This window comes from Protopterus annectens, chromosome 6.part0 (assembly GCF_019279795.1).
Source record: "Protopterus annectens isolate FY-2018-M chromosome 6.part0, PAN1.0, whole genome shotgun sequence".
Lineage (NCBI taxonomy): Eukaryota > Metazoa > Chordata > Ceratodontiformes > Protopteridae > Protopterus > Protopterus annectens.
Window position 1 is genome coordinate 1,320,192,886 of NC_056737.1, and position 24,214 is coordinate 1,320,217,099.

The window sequence follows — 24,214 nt, forward strand, 5'->3', positions numbered from 1 at the left end:
AAGTTAAACATATGCTGACTTGCATGCTGTTTATCTGCAGCACTTACCTTTTTTGTAAACTACACCCAGCCATCAGCCCCTTAACTTTTCTGCTCCTATGACTTGCTCAACGAGTCCTATCTTTTGTCAGTGTGTAGGAGTGGCCCTTTAAGTGAAGGCAGCACCAGCTAGCATGAGACTGCATGCCATTTAGGAAATGGCTGTTCCTTTGCCTAATTCTTTTGCTTCTTTGCTAAGGAACTCGCTTGTTTAAAAGCACAGGCCCAGGTTGCCTGATGATCTTACAAAATGAATAATATGCCTGAGTTCTGAAGAACAGCAGTGGGTCAAACTAAACTAGAGTCTTAAAAATTCAGAAATAGCTATAATTTCGGTAGCTGCATCATGAAAAACCACTTGTGTGGTACATAGATAGATAAGTTCTTAGTTGTACCAACGGTCATTTATTTTTCTCCTATTAACTGACGGGTATATATATATCAAGTTAAACTTTAAAAAATGACCTTATTGAAGTCATCTTGCAGTTCATTTTGTATGGTCTCTTTCAGTATCTCCATTGGTTTCTAGCAAGTAATTAAGTTTTCTGTATCCCCAGAATAATTTTATTATTATTTTCCTTATAATCCTACAAAGTCTTTCACCTGTCAGTCTCATGTTTTATTCCCAGTACTGCTCTGTCTCCCTGTATTAACCACCCTGCTCCTCACCAGGCCATCCTAAACACAATCATTCTAAGGGGCTAGCCTCCCAAATTCTCTGGGGTGGAGCAAAGCTTTACGGCTAGTAAGGGTGTAATACTCAAATGAGTACATTTTTTGTGAGCATCTCTTGGAAACTTTAACACTCAAAATGCACAGTATGTTTAGAACTACACAAAGAAATATTTCAAGTGCATAGGTATACAAAAAATGCTTCTGTGAAAGGAAAACACCTTTTTATGAGAATATGGTAATTGAAAATAATGTCACCTTCCCATATGTATTGGGGGTAGCATTTTGAGGGCTGAGTTCATTTTTAAAATGCTAGGTGGGTGGTGAGGGCAGGAACATTATGTAAACTTCTGGCAACACCCTTGATGGATACTTTTTGGCCGGGAAGTGAGGACTCATTTGGAAGCACCTGAGTGAGTTGCTGGTACAGTCTCTGTCATAGCCAGTCAGTATACTATTCATATTGCACAATGTGTACATAAGTTCATAGGTAAATAGTATGCTATCAGTCTACAGACTATTACAAGTGTAATCAATAACCAAAGGTCAGAATAGACCCCTGTACCTTCAGTCTGTGAGGTAAAGACCTTAACTATTATGCCACCCCCCCATAAAAAGCATGGCCCAGTTTGCCATGTGGTTAACAGTAGTCAGGTGAAAGACTGTGGGGGGTATAAGAAAATAAAATTGTTGTGCGGATAGAGGAAATTAAGCTACTTGATAGAAACCCATGCACACATCATGCCCAGGACATCCCTTCCTGTACAGGCTGCAGCCTGCAAGGTACCTGGGAAACCACCAGAGATCATACTGGCAGCAGCATGACCCACACCTTCTAGTGGCATGGGATAAATTGCTGGTGACATCTTCATCCTCTGACCTAGCTGATCCTTGTGGTACTCTAAATCCATTCCCAAACCTAAGTTGTCAATGATTCCAATGGATGCCTTGCCTTTGTGCCAACAGATCTTCAATATATATTTGTTTATAGCAATAACTACTAAGGTATTTTGCTTATTATTTCATCCCTTCAGTCTGGTAGTTATCACCCATTACAACATCTACTCTCCCTCTCCACACTAAAATACTGTCTTCACAGTGCAGACAATATCAAAACAAAGTAGTGCAAATTAACATTTTCTACAGCAACACATACCAGACATTGTGGCTGTTACCAAAACCTAAGATGCCTCTCCCACTCTTTATATTCTTCACCATATCGGCTACATGCATGATCTTGTACACATCTCGCTTTAAGATACAAATCTACATGCTAGCTAATAACATATCAGATCATGATTCTAAGTGGATAACAATAAAAGAAAATCCCACAGCCCAAATGTCATGACCTCCCTATAGCTACTGCATGTCCCGATAAAGGTAAAACATCTTATAAAAACAAAGCTCACTATTTGCAATCAAAGAAGGCAATCATAATGGGAAACTTTATCTTAAACGTTCTCAGTGTTAGCAACCCTAACTTCTATGAACTGGTCACTTTTCTTGGCATATCACAATCTCGGAACCTCCTAGACCTAACATCCTTCTGTAACAGTCACTCCTTGTAGACCTGCTAAAAGCAAATATTTCACATGCGATCTCATAAGTCTCATAAGTGGAGCTCTCAGATTATGTGGCCCAGGCAGGTATGACCCTATTCTTGAGCAGCATTCTACCATCGCCCAGAATACCACCACAATATAAACAGAAAATGATTGACTTCAACAATTTGCTAAGTTTCTGGTGTCATTCTAAGGGGATCCAGTATATGTCTGCTTGGGATGACATGATTGACAGACCTTGATGCTTTGCCAGAGATGGCTTGCATCTGTCACCCCTGGGTTTCTGGGTACTGGCTAAGGCTCTTGCCACCCCTATAGTGCCTTTTTTAGATGGTGCTCCAAAGACCAAATTACCACCATAACAGCTATAAATAAATGCAATCTGAGGGTCATTCTGCTCAACGCTAGAAGTCTAAATCTCAAGATGCACTCGCTCAAAGCACTCCTCAAAATGGAGAACATTGACATTTGTGCTGTAACGGAGACCTGGTTTAAAGCAGCAGAAAGCATCTCTGCACTACCAGGCTATAACTCATTCCACACCTTTTGGCCCCAGAACATGGACCGAAGCTCCAAAGGCGGTGGTGTCTCCATATTCATAAAGGATATACACACCTCCAGACTAGTAGCCCAGCATAACACATCTGAGGTACTCCAGGTACAGCCAACAAATGGGTAAGACTGCGATTCAGGTTGTAGCCTGCTATACATCCCAAACCATATCCCAAGACCCACTCCACATTCCTAATCACCCTGGAAACTATTAAGATCCAACCCAACACTCTCATACTACGTGACTTCAACTACCCCTCCATCAGCTGGGAAAATTGCTCATGCACCAATGCACTGGCCCAACGCTTCCTGGAATTCATCAGTGCCCTGGACTAGCTCATTCTTAACCCCACTAGAGTAAGCAACATCCTTGACCTGGTTATTACTAACATGAGCAACTGTTGTTCTACACCAATAGTCAATTCCTCCCTGGTTAGATATACAAAAAGTATGTCACGGCAGTCCAGGACCGGAAACCCAATAAATAATCAGCTCAATACGAAAAGCATAAATTTAATAAGGCACCTTTCGTTCATAACGTAACGAACTTCATCAGATCTAATGAAGTTCATTATGTTATGAACGAAAGGTGCCTTATTAAATTTATGCTTTTCTTATTGAGCTTATTGAGCTTATTATTTATTGGGTTTCCAGTCCTGGACTGCCGTGACATAATTTTTGTATATTTAGTTTGTTTGTGCTTACTTTTATCCTCCATGGTTAGAGTCCACCACAGACTAATCACCATGGAAATCCACATCTCACCCACACCCCCAGCAAAGGTATCCACCATGAAAAACGTCTCCAAAGTGGACTTTGGACAGCATTCAGCTCAGAGAACACATGGTCACAACATAAGGCTGGTTGAGAGTAGGTTGGTTATGTGAAGGTCGTTTGTAGAAAATATCAGCTTTGTAGACAAAGGCAGATGACTATATGACACAGGTGGACATTACAGATGCTATTCATGTTTAAGCTGAGTTAATGACAACTCCAAAATAAGAAACAAGAGCTACCCACTCAATAACAGTGCCAGGTAACCCCCTTTCTATCCCTCACTGCGTGGTACCCAGGGCACACTCAGATAAGGACCTATTCCCAGTGTGGCTCCAGTTTTATGCAGTTAAAATTGAAAAGAGAACTGTACCTTTGAAAAGGGACACTAGGGTAAAACTATTAGCCTACCCACTAATTTGTACACTAAGGAAGCGTTCTGTTGGCAGGAACTAGTCAGCACCTAGCAAAATCTGGCAATCTTACAGTATAATTCCATGAATTTAGGTGGTGTTTCACTGAATAAGTAGCTTACCTTAACATAAACTGGTTCACCAACCTACGGCTACCTCTGAGACCCTGCAGACTCCTGGCGGTGTTTTCCCGCTCCGCTCGGGCTCGCTCCGCGCCCCACCCTGCCCCCTTATCCCACCCGCCCCCACTACCTCTACATTTATAAGGTCATTAGCCCATCCCCCTTTTCTCTTGACCAATCCTGACCACCAGTTAATTTACCAACTCTCCTCCCACACTCCAGGCCTACCTTAACTACCAAATAAAATCTTCTACCTCAGCTTACCCATTAGCCTTTCTCTCCCATATCATGGGTAAAGCCTCATACTCTATTATCCTTCCCACAGTAGTACTCCTCCTTATTCCTTATTACTTAACCAGATATGAAAACCAAACACTCTCAGGGATTCCTTTCCCCAAAACCTACACTAGGACACACTCAAACAACCCCCATCACACCAACACATATCCCCACTACCCCCCCTATACTCACAATCCTAAACCAGTGTATCTTACTTTCCGCTACCCCAAGCCATCTACAACTAAATCTAATCTCAAGCTGTTATTCAAGCTGCAAAGATTGTTAGATCATTTGAAAACTTGTATTGCCACAGATGGTGACATCCACCCCAATCCAGGTCCTACCACTACCACTGACTCTAATTCCCTAAAGTTTGCCCGTTTCTCTACCAATTCCCTCCTTATACTTCACCTTAATCTAAGAAGTATAAACAATAAGGTTCATAATTTTCATGCGATGGTAGCTACCCATTCCCCAGACATCATGTGCCTATCTGAAACCTGGCTCAAACCAACTACTAAGGATGAAGAAATCCTTCCCCCTGGATATAACATCCTTAGGGCTGATCGGATTAACAAAAAGGGAGGGGGGTTAGCTGTATTATTCAAGAATACCCTTAACATCGTCCCTAATCCTATCCTACCCCCCAAAATCTCCAATATAGAACTAATCTCACTAAAGATCTGCCTAAATACCCAAAAATTCATTAATCTCATTGTCATTTATATACCACCAGGAAATAACTCAGATAACCTTGAACAATTGCTCAGCTGGCTTGCCTCCAATTGCCCTCAAGAAACCATAGTAATAGGTGATTTTAACCTTGACTGGTCCCTCTACACTGCACCCAAAAACCCCCTCGCAATTAACCTTCATGGTTTTTCCCAAAATATTTCTTCTCCTACCAGAATTGGCAACCCTAAACAAAAAGAGAGCATCATTGACTGGATTCTTACTAATAAAGACACACATAATTATACTACAGGGACACTCCCAAATGACCTCAGTGACCACCTTATTACCTATATCCAAAAACAAGTGTCCATCTAATAACCCTCATATAGACTTGTTAGAAACAAGAAGAAATTTGTCCCAAGACTTTTCCTTGCTGAACTCCAATCCTGCAATTGGTCCACCCTGAAAACTTTACCACTTGAAGAGAGCGTGGCACACTTTAATAGTACTTTCCTGAAGATACTTGACTCTCACGCCCCAAACCGACAAATCAGAACCAAGGAACGAATAGCACCTTGGCTGTCTAGCGAAACCAAATCTAAAATTAAACTTCAAAACCAGGCCTGGCATAACTGGAGAGCGACCAAAACCCCACTAGATCGCATCAAGTTTCAACAGCTTAGAAACACTACTAAAGTGGCCACTACCCAAGACAAAAAACAATATTTTTGTCACCTTCAGGACAAACACCAGAACAACCCAAATAAATTCTGGGCTGGATTTAATAAGCTACTCCGCCCGGGTAAATCTACTACCCCAACTCCTGAGAAACTCATTGGAAAAGAACCAGAGATAATAGCCAATGTTTTCAACTCTTTTTTCATCGAGACCATCCAGTCCCTAACCAGTCAGCTTACCACTACCAACTCTTCTCTTACCCACACTAAAGACTCAGTCCACCCCACCTTTAATCTACAGCTGGTACCTACCTCTTATATACGCACCCTCCTGAAAAAACTCAAACCAACCACCTTAGTGGCTGACCAGCTTCCTGCAGAATACCTTCAAATAGCGTCTGACGCCATTGCCTATCCTATCTCAATATTGATAAATAGAACTATAACTGAAACTACCATTCCCTCTATTTGGAAAATCTCATATATCATCCCTCTTCATAAAGGGGGGACCTCCACGGAAACATCCAACTACCGTCCCATAGCAATACTGTCTCCAATAGCTAAAGTCATGGAACGGTGTGTTCACAAACAGCTCTTACACTATCTCAACCTTAATAGTCTTCTGTCCCCAACTCAGCATGGCTTTCGCCCCCATCACAGTACAACCACTGCCCTTCTTTCCTTTGTTGACTCAGTCAACAACAACCGGAACAAGAAATTAATTTCCTCTGCCCTCTTCCTTGACCTCTCAAAGGCCTTTGATATGGTCAATCATAAGCAACTGCTTCACACCCTGGAAACCCTATACCTTGACATCCCAACCATTAACTGGTTTAAAGCCTATCTTTCTTGTAGGCAACAAGCCGTCCAATGGCAAAACAAGCTATCCGTCCTACTTCCCAACACCATAGGTGTTCCTCAGGGCTCTATACTGGGTCCTCTTCTTTTCTCAGTTTTCATAAATGAACTTCACTCGATCATCCCCAATTCTACATGCATCCAATATGCAGACGACTCTACCCTGATCTGTTCTGACGTCTCCCTCCCGAAACTTCAAACAATCACCCAAAACTGCTTTACGTTAGTGGAAAAATGGTTCTCTATAAGGCAACTTATCCTTAATCCTACTAAAACCAAACTATTGCTTTTTTACCCCTCTGCAACTACTCCCTTAGGTAAAGAACCTCTGAATGCGGACAACACGTTCCATGTGGAATCTATAAATGGTACCATCATATCCCCGGTCTCTCGCACCAAACTATTAGGTGTGACTATAGATAACAAGCTTAAATTTGATATACACATTAACCAAACCATTAAATCCGTGAACAAGAAACTTGGATCTATGTACAGAATAAAAATTTCCTAACCCCTCATACTAAACTAACCATTGCTCGCACTCACCTCCTTTCCACCCTCCTTTATGCCTCACCAATACTGTCATTCCTCAACAAGCGGGAACTCAATAAACTATCTGTTGCCTATAATCATATAGCCAGATTTATAACAGGAACACCGTATCGTACTCACCACTGCCTCAACCTAAAAACCCTCGGATGGCTCGAACTCCCCAACCTTCTCAAACTCAACCAACTTACCGAGGCTTTCAAAATAATCAACCACCCGGACCGAACCCCCTCTCTGAGCAATATCCTGACCTCCTACTCTAACCTAAAATCACTCAGGTCAGCTAATAAGTGTTCAGGTTCTAACTATGAAATCTAATAACTCTGGAGGTGATGCTCTCTATGCCAATTCCATTGGAAAGCTATGGAACTCTCTACCCAATAGCCTCAGACTAATGACCTCGATTAATCAATTCAAAAATCACCTCAAAATATTTCTTAAGTCTCACTGGTTATGCCTATGTCCTAAACCAGACTAGCCGCTGCAGTATTTACCCTGTACCAGAGATCGCAACCCTCCCCTCCCCTGTGACTTCAATTGGTCGCCGACCTAGTATTATCTGTATAATATTCTGAGTGTTATTTTATAAATTTGTGATATCTATGGCTTTCACTGTGTTATGTATACCACTTGTAAATGTATCCTGTATTGTCTTATCTGTGGAGCTTTTCTCCCCGGGCCTCTACTGAAAATGGACATGTATCCAGCTAGACTAGCCCGGTCAACAAATGTAAAATAAATAAAATAAAATAATAATAAAATAAATAAACCAGAGGTGGCTAACTTCACGGCACCCAGGCCAATGGAAAAGAGATGCATGACTGCCGAATCATACACCAATGCACTGTACGAACATGTACATAAATGCATGGAACTAGTCGTACCCAACAGAACCAAGATGCTCTCCTCCAAAAAAAATTAAGCCAGTCTGGTAGTCCCCTACCATTAATAAACTCTACAACAGAAGGAATAAACTGTTGCAGAAAAAGTCCCAAGATTGGAAAAATTCCCTTATTAGCCTCAACAAAAAATTGAGATCCCTCATCAAAACCTCCAAAGCCAGTTATGAAGGCAGAATTGCAGCAGACACTAAGAACAACCACAAAGCCTTCTATAGCTATATCAAAAATCTCCATGGCAATACCCAGATTTTCTCTTGAGCTACTGCACAATGATACCTCCTGTACTGAGCCAACAGATATTGCCAACATACTGGCCGACAGATTCAGTGCCAACTTCACACACCCCCCCCCCAGGACCAGTCTCACTACCGGAAGATTGCCAGGCACTCGGCATTACTGCAGCACAGCTTAAAGCTGCATTGCCTAAGGCCAAGAATACAGCTTCCATGGGACCCAACAATATCCCTGGCTGAGTTCTACATGAATTACAAAGTGAACTGCCACCACATCTGTGTGCTCTGTTCATTCACAGCCTCACCTCAGGCTTTGTCCCTACCGAATGACGCACTGCTACAGTCATCTTTCTCTATAAAGGAGGATTGACTACAGACCCTGGAAATTATTGCCCCATTAGCCTAATAAGTCTGATATGCAAGGCTATGGAGCCCATCATCATGGATCTAATTAACAAGGATATAGGGGATCTCCAAACTCTAGATCCCATGCAGTTTGGTTTTGTGAAAGGTAGAGCATGCCTGCTCAACCTGATTGATGACTTTGAGTCTGTCACCAGAGCAGTGGATGAAGGTAAGGCAGTTCATACAGCCTACCTCGATCCGGCCAAGGCCTTTGATACCATTCCTCACTCTGGAATTATTGATAAACTCAACAAACTAGGCATTAACCCCTATATTGTTGGCATCAACCCCTATATTGTTAGCTGGGTTGCAAATTGGCTCACAGGTAGAACCCACAGTGTGAAAGTAGCGGATTCCAAGTCAGACTGCCGACCAGTCATGAGTGGAGTCCCACAGGGATTGGTCCTGGGTGCTCTCCCGTTTGGCATCTACTTCTCAGAAGTCCAGGCCAACACAGAGAGAACTCTGGCTGACCAAATTTGCAGACGACTGCAAGTTGGGAGCCATTATTAACTCCCCAAGTGATGCAGACATGACAGAAATGTGTAGTCATCCCTTTGGGAAAAACTCAGTTCCCATCACGACATCGATGGGAGCCCACTGAACACTGAAGGCATAAGAGATCTGGGAACACAGGTTGTGACAGCAACCTCTCCTTCAACCACCACATTGCCACTGTGGTCAGAAAGTCCTTCTATGTGGCACATCTCATTACCAAGGGTTTGGCATCCAGGAAGAAAGAGGTCATCATTTCTCTATACTCTTCCCTCATTAGACCAGTCATAGAGTATAATGCCCCATATGGCATGTACCTCACTAGACAACTGCAACAGCTGGAGATGCCACAAAAGTACCTCACGAAGAGGATCCTAGGCCTTAAACACATGTCCCACATGGACAGACTCAAAAAAAACTCCAGCTATTCTCTGTCTCATATCATCTACTAAGAGGCGATCTCTGCTTGACTTACAAAGCCATGTCTGACACAGCTCTGTTAGAAATGCTACATCTAAGTAAATTCCAATCCCTTCACACCACCATGCTCCAGGTTCATAACTGAGAGACTACCCATGCTCTGGAATAGACATCCCATACATGTCAAGCAGAGCACCTCCCTAGCCCTTGTCAAGAGAAATCTTGATGAGTGGATGGAAAATAGAAAGTATACCCCGGGGATCACTTCAGTGGGTCTACTTGATAGAGGCACTGGGAACTAACGCCTGGCGGCACAATACCAGGGCACTTCTATGGGCTAGGCTTGCAAAGGCCACAGGGCCATTAGCCTAGTACACACATATGAACCTATAACTTCAAGTATTTCTGTTTTCATTCTGTGACCACTACCTAATTACGTGACCCGCTCTAAAGCATCAAACCAAAACAGTAACAGTAGAGCCAAAATAAGAGAGTCTTCTTTAAACCTGAAACCACTCTGTCAAGTCAACTAGGAACCTATACTTTCCATCCAAAACCCGAAGCAGTGGCCTCATTTCCTCTCAGTGCAAACTAAGTTATTTACTCTCACTGCTAGAATTCATAAACGTAATAAAAACAAATATCTTACCAAAAAATTGAAAACCGTACTTAAACCTAGAGATAGTCTGGGCATTGTGTAAAGAAAGAAATGCTCCACAATCAAAACGGAGATTCATTAATCCACGTAATATAGGCAAAATAAGCATCAGAAGGCACAAAAGTAAACTGCTTGCAACATCACCAGACCGCCCTGATTGACCACCTGGAAAAGTTCCGGTCACAGGTAAACAAAATAATTGGGAGGAAAATTACAAGACAAGCACCATCAGCAATTATTACTTCCCCCAACAGTCATCTCTCCCCCAACCATTCCCTGACAAAATTTACTCATTGTTCCCTCATCAGCTACCACCCCTTCCTAATGCCCCAACACCACCCAGCCTACCAATAATGTTCACTACTATTCTACTTCAAAACCGAAATAAAGAACGTCAGAAAACTCAAAGAATTCCAGGCTACAACTCACCAGGGTCAGATGAGTTACAGCCTTGGTTTATTAAAGCATGTGCTGAATATATCTCACTTCCTCTAAAACTCATCTTCAAACCCTGCTGTTGTTGCAGCATATTCCCCAGAACTGGAAAGATGCTATCATTAAACCAATCCCTAAAACCAATAACCAGTACATCTGCTCAAATCACTGACCCATCTCAATTATTTCCACCCTAGATAAGATGCTGGAGAAAAGTACATATGATTAGCTATTGAGCTGTATCTCTGAAAAGGCACACTCCTGCGCTCAACCAACATAAATTCTGGACCAGTCAGCACTGTAACAGTCATTTGGACCCTGTTAGGTAATATCTTCATGGCAAGAGACAATTTTCAACCTCGTGGAATTATATTTACAGACCTATCAAAAGCTTTTGACAGAGATGGACAGTCCCTATTACACATAACTCTGAGCACACAGCATCAGCCCCCAAGGCTGCTGTTTCTTCCATTTCCTATCCCACAGTACATTTAGTGTCAGAATAGGGTCTACCTTCTTAGCCTGATCACCCTTAACTGAAGGACTGTGTGAGAGTTCAGTCCTCTTCCCCCTTACCCTTCCTCCACATCAGCAAACTTTCCTCTGATAATGCTCATCTCTCACACCTACTTTACACTGATGACATGATCATTTACAAATCTCTTTCATGTCCCCCCTGCAAAACCATTCTATCCCAACTTCAACAAGATCTCCTGTTGCTTACAAAGTAACTTAATTCTAGGATATTTCTTCTAAGCCCTAAGAGATCAGTCATGCTATTTGATTCTGCCCAAAACTTATACCCTATCCAGTAAACTTCATCATTCTTAAACATCATCAAAATCCCTTAGAATCTTAACTCCTTATTCAAGTATATTGCCCTCTGGTTTAGTCTAATCCTTAATTTTCAACTGCATATCTGAAAGACTACAGCAAAATACAACAAATTTTGTTATTGTCAGGGAAGATCTTGTACATTCTGTCAGTCAAGTAGGGAAGCAATAGGGAAAGGCATAGCATTAGCTAAGCTCGAATATGTACACCCACATATTGCCAAAGAGTGTAAGGAAAAAGCTTTTGCTTTTCCAAGCTACAGCAAAGTCTGTTTAGTCAATAATCTAGCACCTAAAACTGAGCACCCTGTTTCCAAAAAAATTAATAAAATAAAATGCTTGTCAGAACAAGAAAGAGTTCAGTTCTTTTTCAGCACTTATATTGCAACTATTAAACAAAAACTCCTTGATGTAGCTGGCCAGCTGGTTCACAGTTAAGGTAGGACTGTATAACCACCTCACTCCACACAACCTTCTACAACAGGAGACGTAGTAACCATAGTTTCTGCATCCATACTCTTACCAGTACTATGGCAGTCCCTTCTCCATAATATCAAAGAAGCTGTAACTCTACCTTCATTCAGACAGAACTTAAAACTGCATCTCACAAAAGAAGCTGACTCTGACTGGTCAGTTTTTCTGTATTACATAACTTCTCTCCCACATACCCTACAACTTCCTTTCCAACAAGTTAATGACTATATTTCACCACAACTGAACTTTCTTCAGCTTACTCCCTTAATCTTATCCCAACGATATCCTCTTCTCCCTCCAGCTTCTACATAACCTCATTCCCCTCCACTCTCCTTTCTTGTTACTTATCCATATAACAACCTTCTAAATAAAACCCAACATGGATTCAGACCTTCCCATAGCACCAACATTGCCCTGATTAACTTTTCCAATACCATAAACTCGCACAGGAACCAAGGAAAGCTGGTCTCTGCCACCTTCTTAGACCTGTCAAAGGCATTTGATACAGTTTCCCATAACAAACTCCTCACCTGTCTAGCAGAACTCAACCTTGATGACCCCACTCTACAATGGTTTAACAGTTACCTAAACAACCGGTCACAATCTGTCAAATGGGGCAACTCCCTATCCCCCCACTCCCTGGCACATGTGGTGTCCCACAAGGTTCAATCCTTGGCCCCCTTCTCTTCAACATATTTACAAATAATCTCCACCTAGCTACCACTAAAGCCAACATTGCCCAGTATATGCGGATGACACTACCCTAATCTGCTCAGCAACAAACATCCAATTACTTCAAAGTAAAGCCCAAGAATCCTTCACTGAGATAGAGAACTGGCTAAACAACTACCAAGTCATACTAAACCCCAAAAAAACACAGCTAATACTATTCCAGCCAACCAAACACTGCAACGCCACTTTTATCATCATGTCTACCAATGGCACCCTAATCATTCCAGTAACCGAGGCTAATCTCTTAGGCATCATTATTGATCACCACCTTAAATACAACAAGTACATATCCCAAACTATCTCTAAAGTCCATAAAAAAAACTAGGTTGCGTATATCATTGCAAACCATTCTTAACCCCTGAGGCTAGAACAATAGCCAGAACTAATCTCATATCAACACTACTTTATGCCTCTCCAGTTCTCACCAATATTAACAAAACCAACCTGAACAAACTCTCTATATGCTACAATAAAATAGCTAGGTTCTCTGCCAATAATAGATCACATTTCCACCATTGCCTATCCCTAAGTAAACTGCACTGGTTAGAATTTCCAAACCTCCTATGCTACCACCAACTGATCATAGCCCATCAAATACTCTTCCATCCAGGGAAGTGCCTTGCCCTTGCCGACATGCTAAACTTTCACAACCCTAAAAGGGAGCAATGTTCATGTATCAAAAACCTGATTGTAGTTAATCCATGCAATAACAGTTCCGGGGAGGTCTTATTCTCCCATGATGTTGCCAACTCATGGAACACCCTCCCACCTGATCTCAGGCTACAAAGTCACACAGGCACCTTTAAAGCCCTTCTTAAATTACACCTCAATACTAACCCTAACCCTCTCTGCAACTGCAAAGACTCCCCCTTGAAGACCCACTTTTCCATATGTAAGTGACCCGTTGAAGCCTTTAATGCATACACTATACTCTCACCTGAAATGTACTTTGTATATATTGTAAATAATGGTACTACTCTTTAGTATCTTATTGTTCTACATAACTGCTTTTGTACTTCATTGTTTCTCTTATCTTGTATGCCAGTTTTATTGTTATCTAAAAGCATGCATGTACACTGTCATTTATTTGGAGCTTTTCTCCCCAGGACTCCACTGAAAAAGGACACATGATGTCCAGTTGGACATATCCTGGTAAAATAAATGTTAAATAAATAAATAATTGTTCTGGATTCTCATTAACTCTTCTGCTCTATTTTCACCTGTATCTCTTTACCTCTTATCAAAAGTCATATTCTCGATAACCATCATCGATGCTTTAAATACAATTAGTTTCTTATAACTTGTTACATGTTGTTGTATTCTGATATGACTGTAGCTCCTTTCCTTCGTCATATTACAGTGCTTTCGTCAAGTGTATTCATTTATGTAAACTGCGTTAAGAAATGGTGTATATACGTGTGTATATACGTATTGTATATGCGCGTATAATAGGAGACTGAAATAGATTCTTACTGGATCCCTGCTGTACCCCAATTAAAATCAGTACCTGCTGCCCTTTTCTTGCTTTCCACTTGTGTGCTGTAATGACTCTAAACTGAAAAATCTTTCAGCAAGTGCGATCCTAACATCCATAAGGAACCTTGTAGTCTCCTAATGCTATTCTTTATGCTCTGACATACTTTTTATTTCAATCTGCGCTACGTTTACCACATATAAAAGTATTACATTAAATTGGAGGAATAATGAGTTTAATTTCAATGATTTTGTTTACTTTATGTAGGTTCACTGCCAGACGATGGAGTTGCAGTAACAGGAGGAGGATCACTTAGCTGTGATTATATCATACATATGGTGGGACCTACAACTCTAGCAGGAGTTACCTCACAAACAGAAAAGGTTCTTCAAGAATGTGAGAAGAATCAAATTACTACTGTTTCATTTCCAGCCGTAGGGACAGGTGAGTCGAAAAAAAGTGGATGTCATGGAACATAATTTGCAATTTTGTGCTCTTGCAGATGTAAAAAAAAAAAAAAAAAGAACTTTAATTTCCATGCATTTTTGTGCCATAAGTTTAATATCGTATCTGTTGTTCATAATGTTTTAAAGACAAGACTGTGTTCCACAAACACAGAAAATAGGTGAACACTAAAAGAAGTTACAGTGGAATAGCCAAGCAGGTTTTGTACATTCATAAAAAATACTGCTGCATAAACATTTCTTTAAAGAATTTGCATATGGAAGGGGATGTGAAGTCTGGTTAATTCATGTGACTAAAGAAACTGGTGTCAGTTGTCTTATTCTACCATAGCTTCTTCCCTTTCTTCAGATGCAGGCAAGCACATGGACACCATGAACTCAGACTTCCAGAAAGCTCTGTGGCTAGAAGATAAAACAGAAGAAATGTTTTTTGGATTAAATTCTTTGTCACAGACAAGAATACCTGACCGTATAATAGTGCTAGTATTTGTCTCCAAATGTATTAATTTCTTAGGAGAAACCGATTATTTTTTATGACATCCTCTGATAGCATCTCCTCCAAAGGCTCCACTCTGAATTATTGCACCCACTCATGGATGACTGGTCATAGTGCTCCGACCCAAGTAAGATGGGGCAGAAACCTACCAGTTATATTCATTCAATTCTTCTATTGCTTTAATTGATTTTCTTCTCAAGGCAGTTATCTTTGAGTTTAGTGACTATTTCCCCAGGTTAATACTGAGGTGAATGAGTCGCACTTGCTCACTGTTTTGCTTTTATAGTATGTACTGAAGTTTTGAAGCATCTGTATAGAAGCATGTGTGAACAATCAGTGTTTGAGCTCCACAAAATATGCACTCATTTTGTGTCTCTATACCAGCTTGTGGGGAACCACAGTTTCTGAACTTTTTATACTGCATCTGTTCTATTCTGTTCATGATATTTGGAGGCATACATCAGAAGTGAGTAGTATTTGACTAAATTGTTCAGAAATACACAGTAGAAACTGTCCCAGGGATTTAACAGCCCTAGCACGGGCCTTATGGTTCATACTAAAAAAGCTCTGCTCCCACGATACATTATTTTCGTGTTCGAAAACAAATTAGCCTCAATGACAAAAGACTTCATTATAGGCTAATCTGCATGTCTCTTTACCTACCATGAAGTGCAGATCAACACTTCCCCACAGTAGGTAACTGTGTTGATGACCACATCATGGAAACAGAGGCACCCCCCTCAGTTACTCTTGCACACACAAACGCAGTAAAACATACAAGCACACTAAGACGCACCACGTACCCCATACCTATTTCTGTTGTCAGATCATTCATGATGTCTCCTTTTCTTTTGCCCTGGTAATTTATGGATTATTACAGTTCAGTCATTAATGCCTGTCTTTAAGGATTTACACTTTATATCCTTCAGTAAATGCATGTCCCATCCCTCCTATTCTTACATGATGACATATTGCAGGCATTGCACAATGCATGAGATCTTCAGTATGTTTGAAAAACACACCAGCTGCACTCGCTTATCAGACAGTCTCGGAATTCACAGTGCAAACTTACATCTTTAGCAAACTCTAACTTGCATGTCATAGAAAATTACTTTGACTCAAACCCCATCAGTGTGTTTCCTCGGCATATTAGCACTCTTTACCAGCTACCATGCCTTCCAAATAAATGTTATTTATGGTCCTACAAACCTATACTGACTTCAACAGTTACTAAGTCTACCAATCACCACAGCACCCACACTGTACCAATGGGTCTATATTATAACAGTGAATGATCAAAAGATCAAACGCTGTTATATCGACCCCTTAAAGTCGAAAACTGAAATGAGCGAACAACCAGAACAGCAATTTCTTCCCAGGGGAAGAAATTGCTGTTCCCCAAAAAAAAATAAAATATAATAATAATAAAACACACTAAACACTATTTTAAGTGGGGGGGCTTCACCCCCACAACCCCAATGTGGGGGGCTGTGCCCCCCACACCCCCTCCTACTTAAATATACTAAATTCGAGATCACACAACAGTAGAGGAAACGGCACAACAAGGACAAGCCGGCCCAGCGATTTCTTTCCCTGGGAAAGAAATCGCTGTTCTGGTTGTTAACTCTTTTTAGTTTTTCGACTTTCAAGGGTCGATATAACAGCGTTCTATCTTTTGATTGTTCGCTGTTATAAAGTAGACCCTGTACCAACAAACATGATTAGACTTTTTCAGTTACGGGTATCTTAAATCCAAGTCTTATATTACCATACAAAATCCAATAAAACTAAAACATAAATGCATTTGGCTAAATAGTTTCCTTCATAAAATTTCCACTCCCAAAAAAAAATCAATGGAGACATTCATCCAAACCCTGGCCCCCTACTTAACAGCACAGTATTAAATGTACAATTCTCTCTTCTCCCAACCTCCAGTTCCAGCCTTCTCCTCCTAAATATTAATCTTAGAAGAAAATTCAACAAAATCCAAGACATATGCGCTTGTATTGTCACATATTCCCGACATAGTTATAGCTACATAAACCTGCCTGATAAGTGAAATGACCCCACCTGGTTTCACTATAATTAGGCTTGACAGAGCAAATAAATGGGCAAGTATAATTGCCATTAAATCCAGATCAAACAGTACTTCATCCAGTCCTGGTCATGCATATGATCATCACCAGGTTGAGACCTCTAGTAAAAACATAAATTTCTCATTACTTATCTCCAACTTTTTTGCCCTCCTACATTTGAATCAATCCATCCCTGTTTACCCCATCTTAAACACCATTTCTCATGTTTCTCTTTTTCTAACTGCCCACATCCACCACTGTATCCATCTCATTAATTTACCTGTTAACCTAAGTTATAAACCTTCCAGGTATACCAGTCTGGAACAGGCAGCCTAGTTAGAACTAATCCTGTACCCTGTTCTTTTGCTCAAATGCTGTTACTACTGTCCTGCTGTACAATACTAATATCTCATCTTCTACATAATTTTATAACTTCATTATATTTCTTTTACCCTTTAAAAATGTATACAATACCAAAATTTCCCCTTCTATATAATTTTAAAAGTTGTTTCATTAAATCTCTGGAACTCTTTACAAAACTTTCTGTACTGAAATACAAGAACCACTAAGCTTATTTACAGTTTCCCTTCTGTAGTATAAATCCATTTTCTTCCTGAAAGATTTGAGATACCCAGACCAGTATAGGATTATAATTGTTGATGTAAATACTTTAATGTATATACCTGCCTTGTAATTGTTTTGTCTGAAAAATATAGCTTGCTTTTTTCTAACAACTGTCTAAACTTCATTTGTTAATATAAATGTACTGTAATGGAGATTTTCACCTGGAACTCCACAACAAATGGGCTTTTCCTAATGAAAACCTTGCTGATCAACAAAGACCGACAAATAAATCAAGCATTGTTGCAGTCAACCCTAAATGGTGCTGCACGTCTTTGTGCAAAAGCACCATATCGCACCACATCAGTGCTTTCTATGAGTTATACACCCCTTTCTTTTAAATTCCTCTGAGTTTATAGCATTAAATTCAGAAGCATATTCTTAGTGATCCTCTGTGGCGGTCATGAACATCTACTGCCAATCATTAGCAGACCGGAGTTCCTCTGTGGCGACCCATAACCGGGAAAAGCCAAAAGACGACAACATTCTTAGTGATCCTCTGTCTTAAGAGGGAGTGCAGCACTGGATTCGCCTGAGACAGTGGTCACTGTGATTTTTATTATTGTACTTAGTCCAGGCACATCTACCATGAATGACTGCCCTTGCTACTCTCTCACAAAGCAGAAGCATTAATGTTTTCTACTGAGATGGTGTCTAATTTGGTAACAAAGTAAAAGAAAGAATTTAATGTATATTTTTACCTTCTTGGAGACAATGGTAGTATAAAGTACTGTGCACCCCTGCCGTTACTGCCACTACATCTGCATCACTGAAAATGAGTTGGTGCTAGGAGGTCGGGGGAGTCCATATACTAAAAGCACAGTAAAAAGCATTTTTCATGCAACACTCGTCATTCATAAGGATACAAGTTCTTGCTTGGGCTGGCAGATTGCTTTTGCAGCCTTTTACTGGTTGTGCTCATAGATGAGACTTATATTTACCCTGTTTATAGATCAGATCTGTATTAGACTGCCAAAAAGATGGAGTATTGCACCTGTATACCCTATAAATCATCTTTTGCATCTTTTTTATAAACAACATAATAGTGATTTAAGCAGAGCCTTTGCTAAACTAGGACAAAGGAGGCAGCTGTACCAGGTGCAAAGTGCTAAGAGGTGAGATTGACAAATGCTGATAGATCTTTGCATGTAGTTAATGCAATCAGAAATATTGTAGTTCACCCTCCTGCCTGATTTTTGGATTTCGCTGGGGTCCAGGCCCACCCCCAGTACATTACCACGCTCCACATTTCTTCATTCCACTACCCCACCCCATTAATACCATATTGCATTATTTCCTTTATGCATACAGAGCCTGCTATAGGCCACCAAGCACATGCAATCAAACTTCCAGTTCTTCCCACTATTGTCACTCTACCGCTAGACAGATTCCACTAATTGATTATGAAAGTAGGGAGAAGTTAATGAAAAGGGGCACCCTTTATTGCTCTACTGTTTAACAGAAACCATCTGTAGTTACTTAGAAGTTACTCAGTTATATAAACCTGCTTATTAGTCTTTCCAGGCATATGCTCCTGCTCCATCGGTACAGAGAGATAAAGTCCTCACTGTGACTTAACTGACATGAGTTTGATTACCAGCTTAGGTATCTGTTAGAGCTGTTGAGATGGGCAGTAAGACATGATGAGACTTTGCCTGTGACTTAACTGACATGAGTTTGATTACCAGCTCAGGTATCTGTTAGAGCTGTTGAGATGGGCAGTAAGACATGATGAGACTTTGCCTGCTTGTTTATCTTTGGGTAGGGATTTAAGGGTGATATGGCAGTGACATGCCATATGTGAACCCTGTTGGAGACTAGGGTACAAGAGGCATCTAGGGTAAGTATGCAGGTGGCTTGGGTTATTAATGCTCTTCGGTACAAAACAGTGATCCTCAAATAAATCATATCATTGAAGAAGTGTAGGCTCTGTAACATGACCCTGTCATGCAGAGAATAGGGTCATAGCCAACTGAATAAAGGCTCTGCATGCAGCAGTGGAGGCCACAAGGTTCACTCTTCCCCTTGCATCTTGACAACATCAGCAATGATTTGACTACCAATGACTGTGGTTTACAGGATTTAAACATTCAGGAAAGCTGCAAAATAGTGGTATTTCAAAGAAGGGAGCATAGCAGGAGCCATGCTGCCATAGTGGTTAACCCTAAACAATCAGGATGGTACAACGCAAGATGGATAGAAAAAAATACTCACATCCTCCATTTTCTCCCAGGTTAGCATTTTGCAGCCTCATCCATAACTTTTATCAACAACCCCCAATTAGTATTAAATTGCCATCTCCCCAAAGCCTCAAATGACATATCATGCACATTGAAACATAAATATCCAAAATCTTTCACATGCTTAGCCCTTCTACATGTCATCTACTACTGAAAAGCATTATAGAGCACAACTCTCAACCAACTTTCTTACTATGCGCATCTGCATTTCAACAAGATATCTCCTTGAGAGAAAAAAAAACAGGCCTCTAGCCAGTCACAATTGCCTTCCTAAATGCAAACAGCATATCAATAGATAGAACAAGTAAACACCTTGTTGGATTCTCATCACCCTCATAACTTAGGTTTTACACACTTCTGCTATAAACAAGGCACACCTAAACTCGGGCAGTACATCTCTAACTATAAATATGTGCTCAGTGCTTGTCCTGTAAAAGAACTTGAGATTGGTACACATTTCCTTTCTAAAACCTGTATAGAAACAGACCCGATATCCCAAGCAGCCTATGCCATCAAACTCTGTCATATCAGGCTTATCGTAAAATTGCCACCCATTTCCGTAAGCACTACCCGCATAGTGCCTTCTCCTGTCTCCCCTGATAATTTCAAAAAGCCAACCTACCAACTAGTTCTTGCTTTCCAACAATATAAAAGTCATCTTACTAGGAGAGTTTAACATAATAAACAGACACCCTAAGTCATGAAATCAATTTTTCTCACTAACCAACATCTTTCACCAGTAATTCATAGCACCAATAAACCACATTTCAAAACCGTCACTCCATTCTTGAGCTTGGTATTACTTACTCCCCAAATCACATGTCTGATTTTAAAATCCTGTCATTACTCCCATATGGATCACTCGCATATAATTTTGTCCTTAACCAGTCTCAGTAACATAAAATTAAAAAAACAATCTCCACCAAACATCATCACCTCCTGGACAAACTTTGGCCAGAATGTAACAGCATTAAAAGCAAAACTGGCTATTCCACCAACTGGCCCCTTTCCTTAACAGCATTAATCCCACAGAAGTTTCTGATACTCTGACAACAATCCCCATATGTGTCTACTATGTAAACACTTTCCAAGCATCCCTTCTGGCTATAAGAATCCAAGCATGAGCCCTGGTTAACCAAGAAATTCAAATCACTTATTAAAATCAAAATCAGTGCTTAGTCGGAGTAAAAAAAATTCTGAGAACAAGGACCAATTTATTAATGAGATACCTAAACAGAGAGAAAAAGCTATCTGAATACATATGGCTAACAATCTCCATTTACAAAAATACTCCTTTAAAAACTATCCTAAACAACTTGGAAGCTAATCAACAAAATAAAAGGCAGAATGTCTCATAATGACCAAGTCATTGAAAAGCACTTTAATTGTTCCTCAGTCTCCTTCAACCTTTAGCTTCCTTAATGAAGTTTCCCAGTTATCCACCCAGTCAATCCCAACATGACCTTAGAAACCCCTCTATTCATGCCACCTTTATTTTTCCTATATTAAATTTAAAATATATCAAAAAAAGTTTCAGAACAAATTTCTGCTGATTCTCCATTACAGCAGATGGCCTCTACCTATTTTTAGTAAATTACTGTGCACATATCAGATGCCCACTTCATTGCATCTATAATGTATACTTATGTAACAGCATGTTGTTACCCATATGGAAACATGCCATATTTAAAACCCTTCTAAAAATCATCAGTATCTCATCCCTCTGACTACAGACCCATTCCATTTTACCATCATCAGCAAAAATATTCTAAAGTCCATATATGTTCAACTGGCCTCCTGTAGACAGAAATACCATTTGCTTTTGTGCCACCAGCACAGATTTTGATTGAGCATAAATATAGTAATGCTACTGTGTATTTTAATAATTGATATTTCATCTGAATGGTAGCAAATGGCACCCTAAGAGATTAAGCATTCACTGATCTATTGGAACATTTTTAGCTTAACACCTGTAATCTATTATATAATGTAATCACTACTTCAAAAATAAGCCACAAACCCTTGACTGGTTTAAAGAACACCTCCAACAGATCCTTCTGCATAAAATTAGGATCAACTCTTTCACCTAGTGTTACTCTCTTCAAACATGTACCCCAAGGATCCCTACTCTTCTCAATTTGTAACAAGCTTTCTGCCAAACTTTTAAACTAAAATAAAAAATGCAAAATGAGGTGGCTAAAAGCAGTAAATTAAATTATATTTACTGCTTTTAGCCATCTCGTTTTGCATTTTTTATTTTGGTTATTTGCTTATTGTTGTGGTATTAAGGTCCACAGTGGCATCGTTGTTTGTTGCAAACTTTTAAACTGCCTATATGCCAGTTGAATGTTTATCTGCAGATCTATTCCCCTCAAACTCTGTAATAAAAAAATAAATGACCTGTCCCTTCTTTACATCTCACATTAGGAAATAAATCTGGTACTAAACACTAAAAAAGTTGTATTTAGAACCCACCAAAAGCTGTCTTCTACACCCACAATTGCCACATCATTTATAATGCCCAAGCATAACTGCAGATGATGACCTGCCCTGCTATTTAGGAGTATGGCTTGACCAACACCTTCATTTTTAGTGCCTTGTTAATGTAACTAAGAAAATAACGATGTCCAATGTACAATGAAAAGGTTCACAAAAAATGTATCTTCCCAGAGTAAATGCTTTTGTCACCAAAAATGACCTCTTCTCTGAGAAAGAGAGAGTCTGAAGAAGTCATTTTTTATGTATGAGAATCTGATGAAGTAATTTTTTGGGGTAAGCGAATCATATTAAGTGATTTTTGGGGGGTAAGAGAATCTGATAGTCATTTTATGTGATGAAAGTGCTTTGTATTGGCAAATAAAGTTTTTGTGTGCCTTTTCATTGAGGAATGGAATTTTTTAATTTGTTTTTTTCCGAGCCTGTGTCCTGTTCAGTATTTTACTAATATAACAAAGCCAAACTTAATTAGCTGCTCTCCTGGTGTACAAAAAATTCATACTTTCTTTCACCATAAAGCAGAGGCAGATCACTGTTCATCTATATTCAGATATATGGCCCGAGTATGTCAAGTGGTCATTCTCATTATGCCCAAAAATGAACTTTGGCCTTTGTCAGCTCTGTGCCTTTTTCTCCTTTGTGAAGCTCTTCCCAAAATCTAGGTTCTTTAGCCTTGTTCCGCATCATCCTGCCTTACTTTGCCCCCCTCCCTTTGATTATTTAGGGGAATGTTTAAATTATTGGAACTATTTATTTTCTCCACATGCTTCCTTGTTTTGTCCCAAGTTGTTTCTCGGACATCTTGATTTACATAGCTATCTCTATTCTAAGTAATTAACTGAATGCAGAAACTCATCCTTTCTTTATCACTGTTAAACTCATCACTGATGGTCTCCATACTTTTCCATTTAGGAATATATTCCCTAGCTTAGAGTAAGGTCTCTGTTGTGCAGACACTGACTAACCCTTTAAAATTGGGCAAACCAGACTCCTTTATTCTAGGGGTAACGTCAGTTTGCCCTCTCGTTTTCTTTCCATCCTAAATAAAACTTCAGAGTTCTTTATCTGTTGTGTGCCATATGCTATCATCAGGCATGTAAAAGCATGGCTGACCCATATGCAATAATAGCAGAACAAGAAACGCCTTCACATGCACGTTATTATCTAGATCTAATTTGAGTAACTTACTGCCTCTAATTATTTTGACTATTTTTTGGCTATGTCTTCCCACATTTCTTTTGTTGCTTCCAAAATCCATATACCAGCTGTTTCATTTTGTTTATGCCCCACAAAATGGGATCATGTTATAGTAACTCACTTGTGGGTCTGTAGGTCATTGCAATGGCTTTGATCTTATTTTTATTTATTTTGTAACCTGAAAAATGTGAAAGCACTTCAAGATATCAAAGAAGTGCAACACAGCTGACTGGATTAAACAAGCAGATGGTGATACCATCTGGAAACAATGCTATTTTTTGTTGACTTTCATACCAGTCATATCCATTTAATCTGCAAACTTCTAATCTTTGCTGTGAGTGGCTCAAGATACATAGCAAACAGTAAGTGAGAAATGGACATATCTGTCAAGTA

The 24,214-nt window shown here is 40.0% G+C and overlaps 1 protein-coding gene across 1 annotated transcript in view; it reads left to right on the forward strand.

The window, feature by feature from the left end:
- The window catches only part of LOC122804788 (protein mono-ADP-ribosyltransferase PARP14-like), a gene marked incomplete in the record, with an annotated part of 1,493,437 nt that overhangs the window by 952,299 nt on the left and 516,924 nt on the right, over positions 1 to 24,214 (forward strand). Inside the window, 1 exon segment of the mRNA XM_044074882.1 lies at positions 14,500 to 14,676. Within this exon segment, the coding sequence (XP_043930817.1) occupies positions 14,500 to 14,676 (177 nt within the window).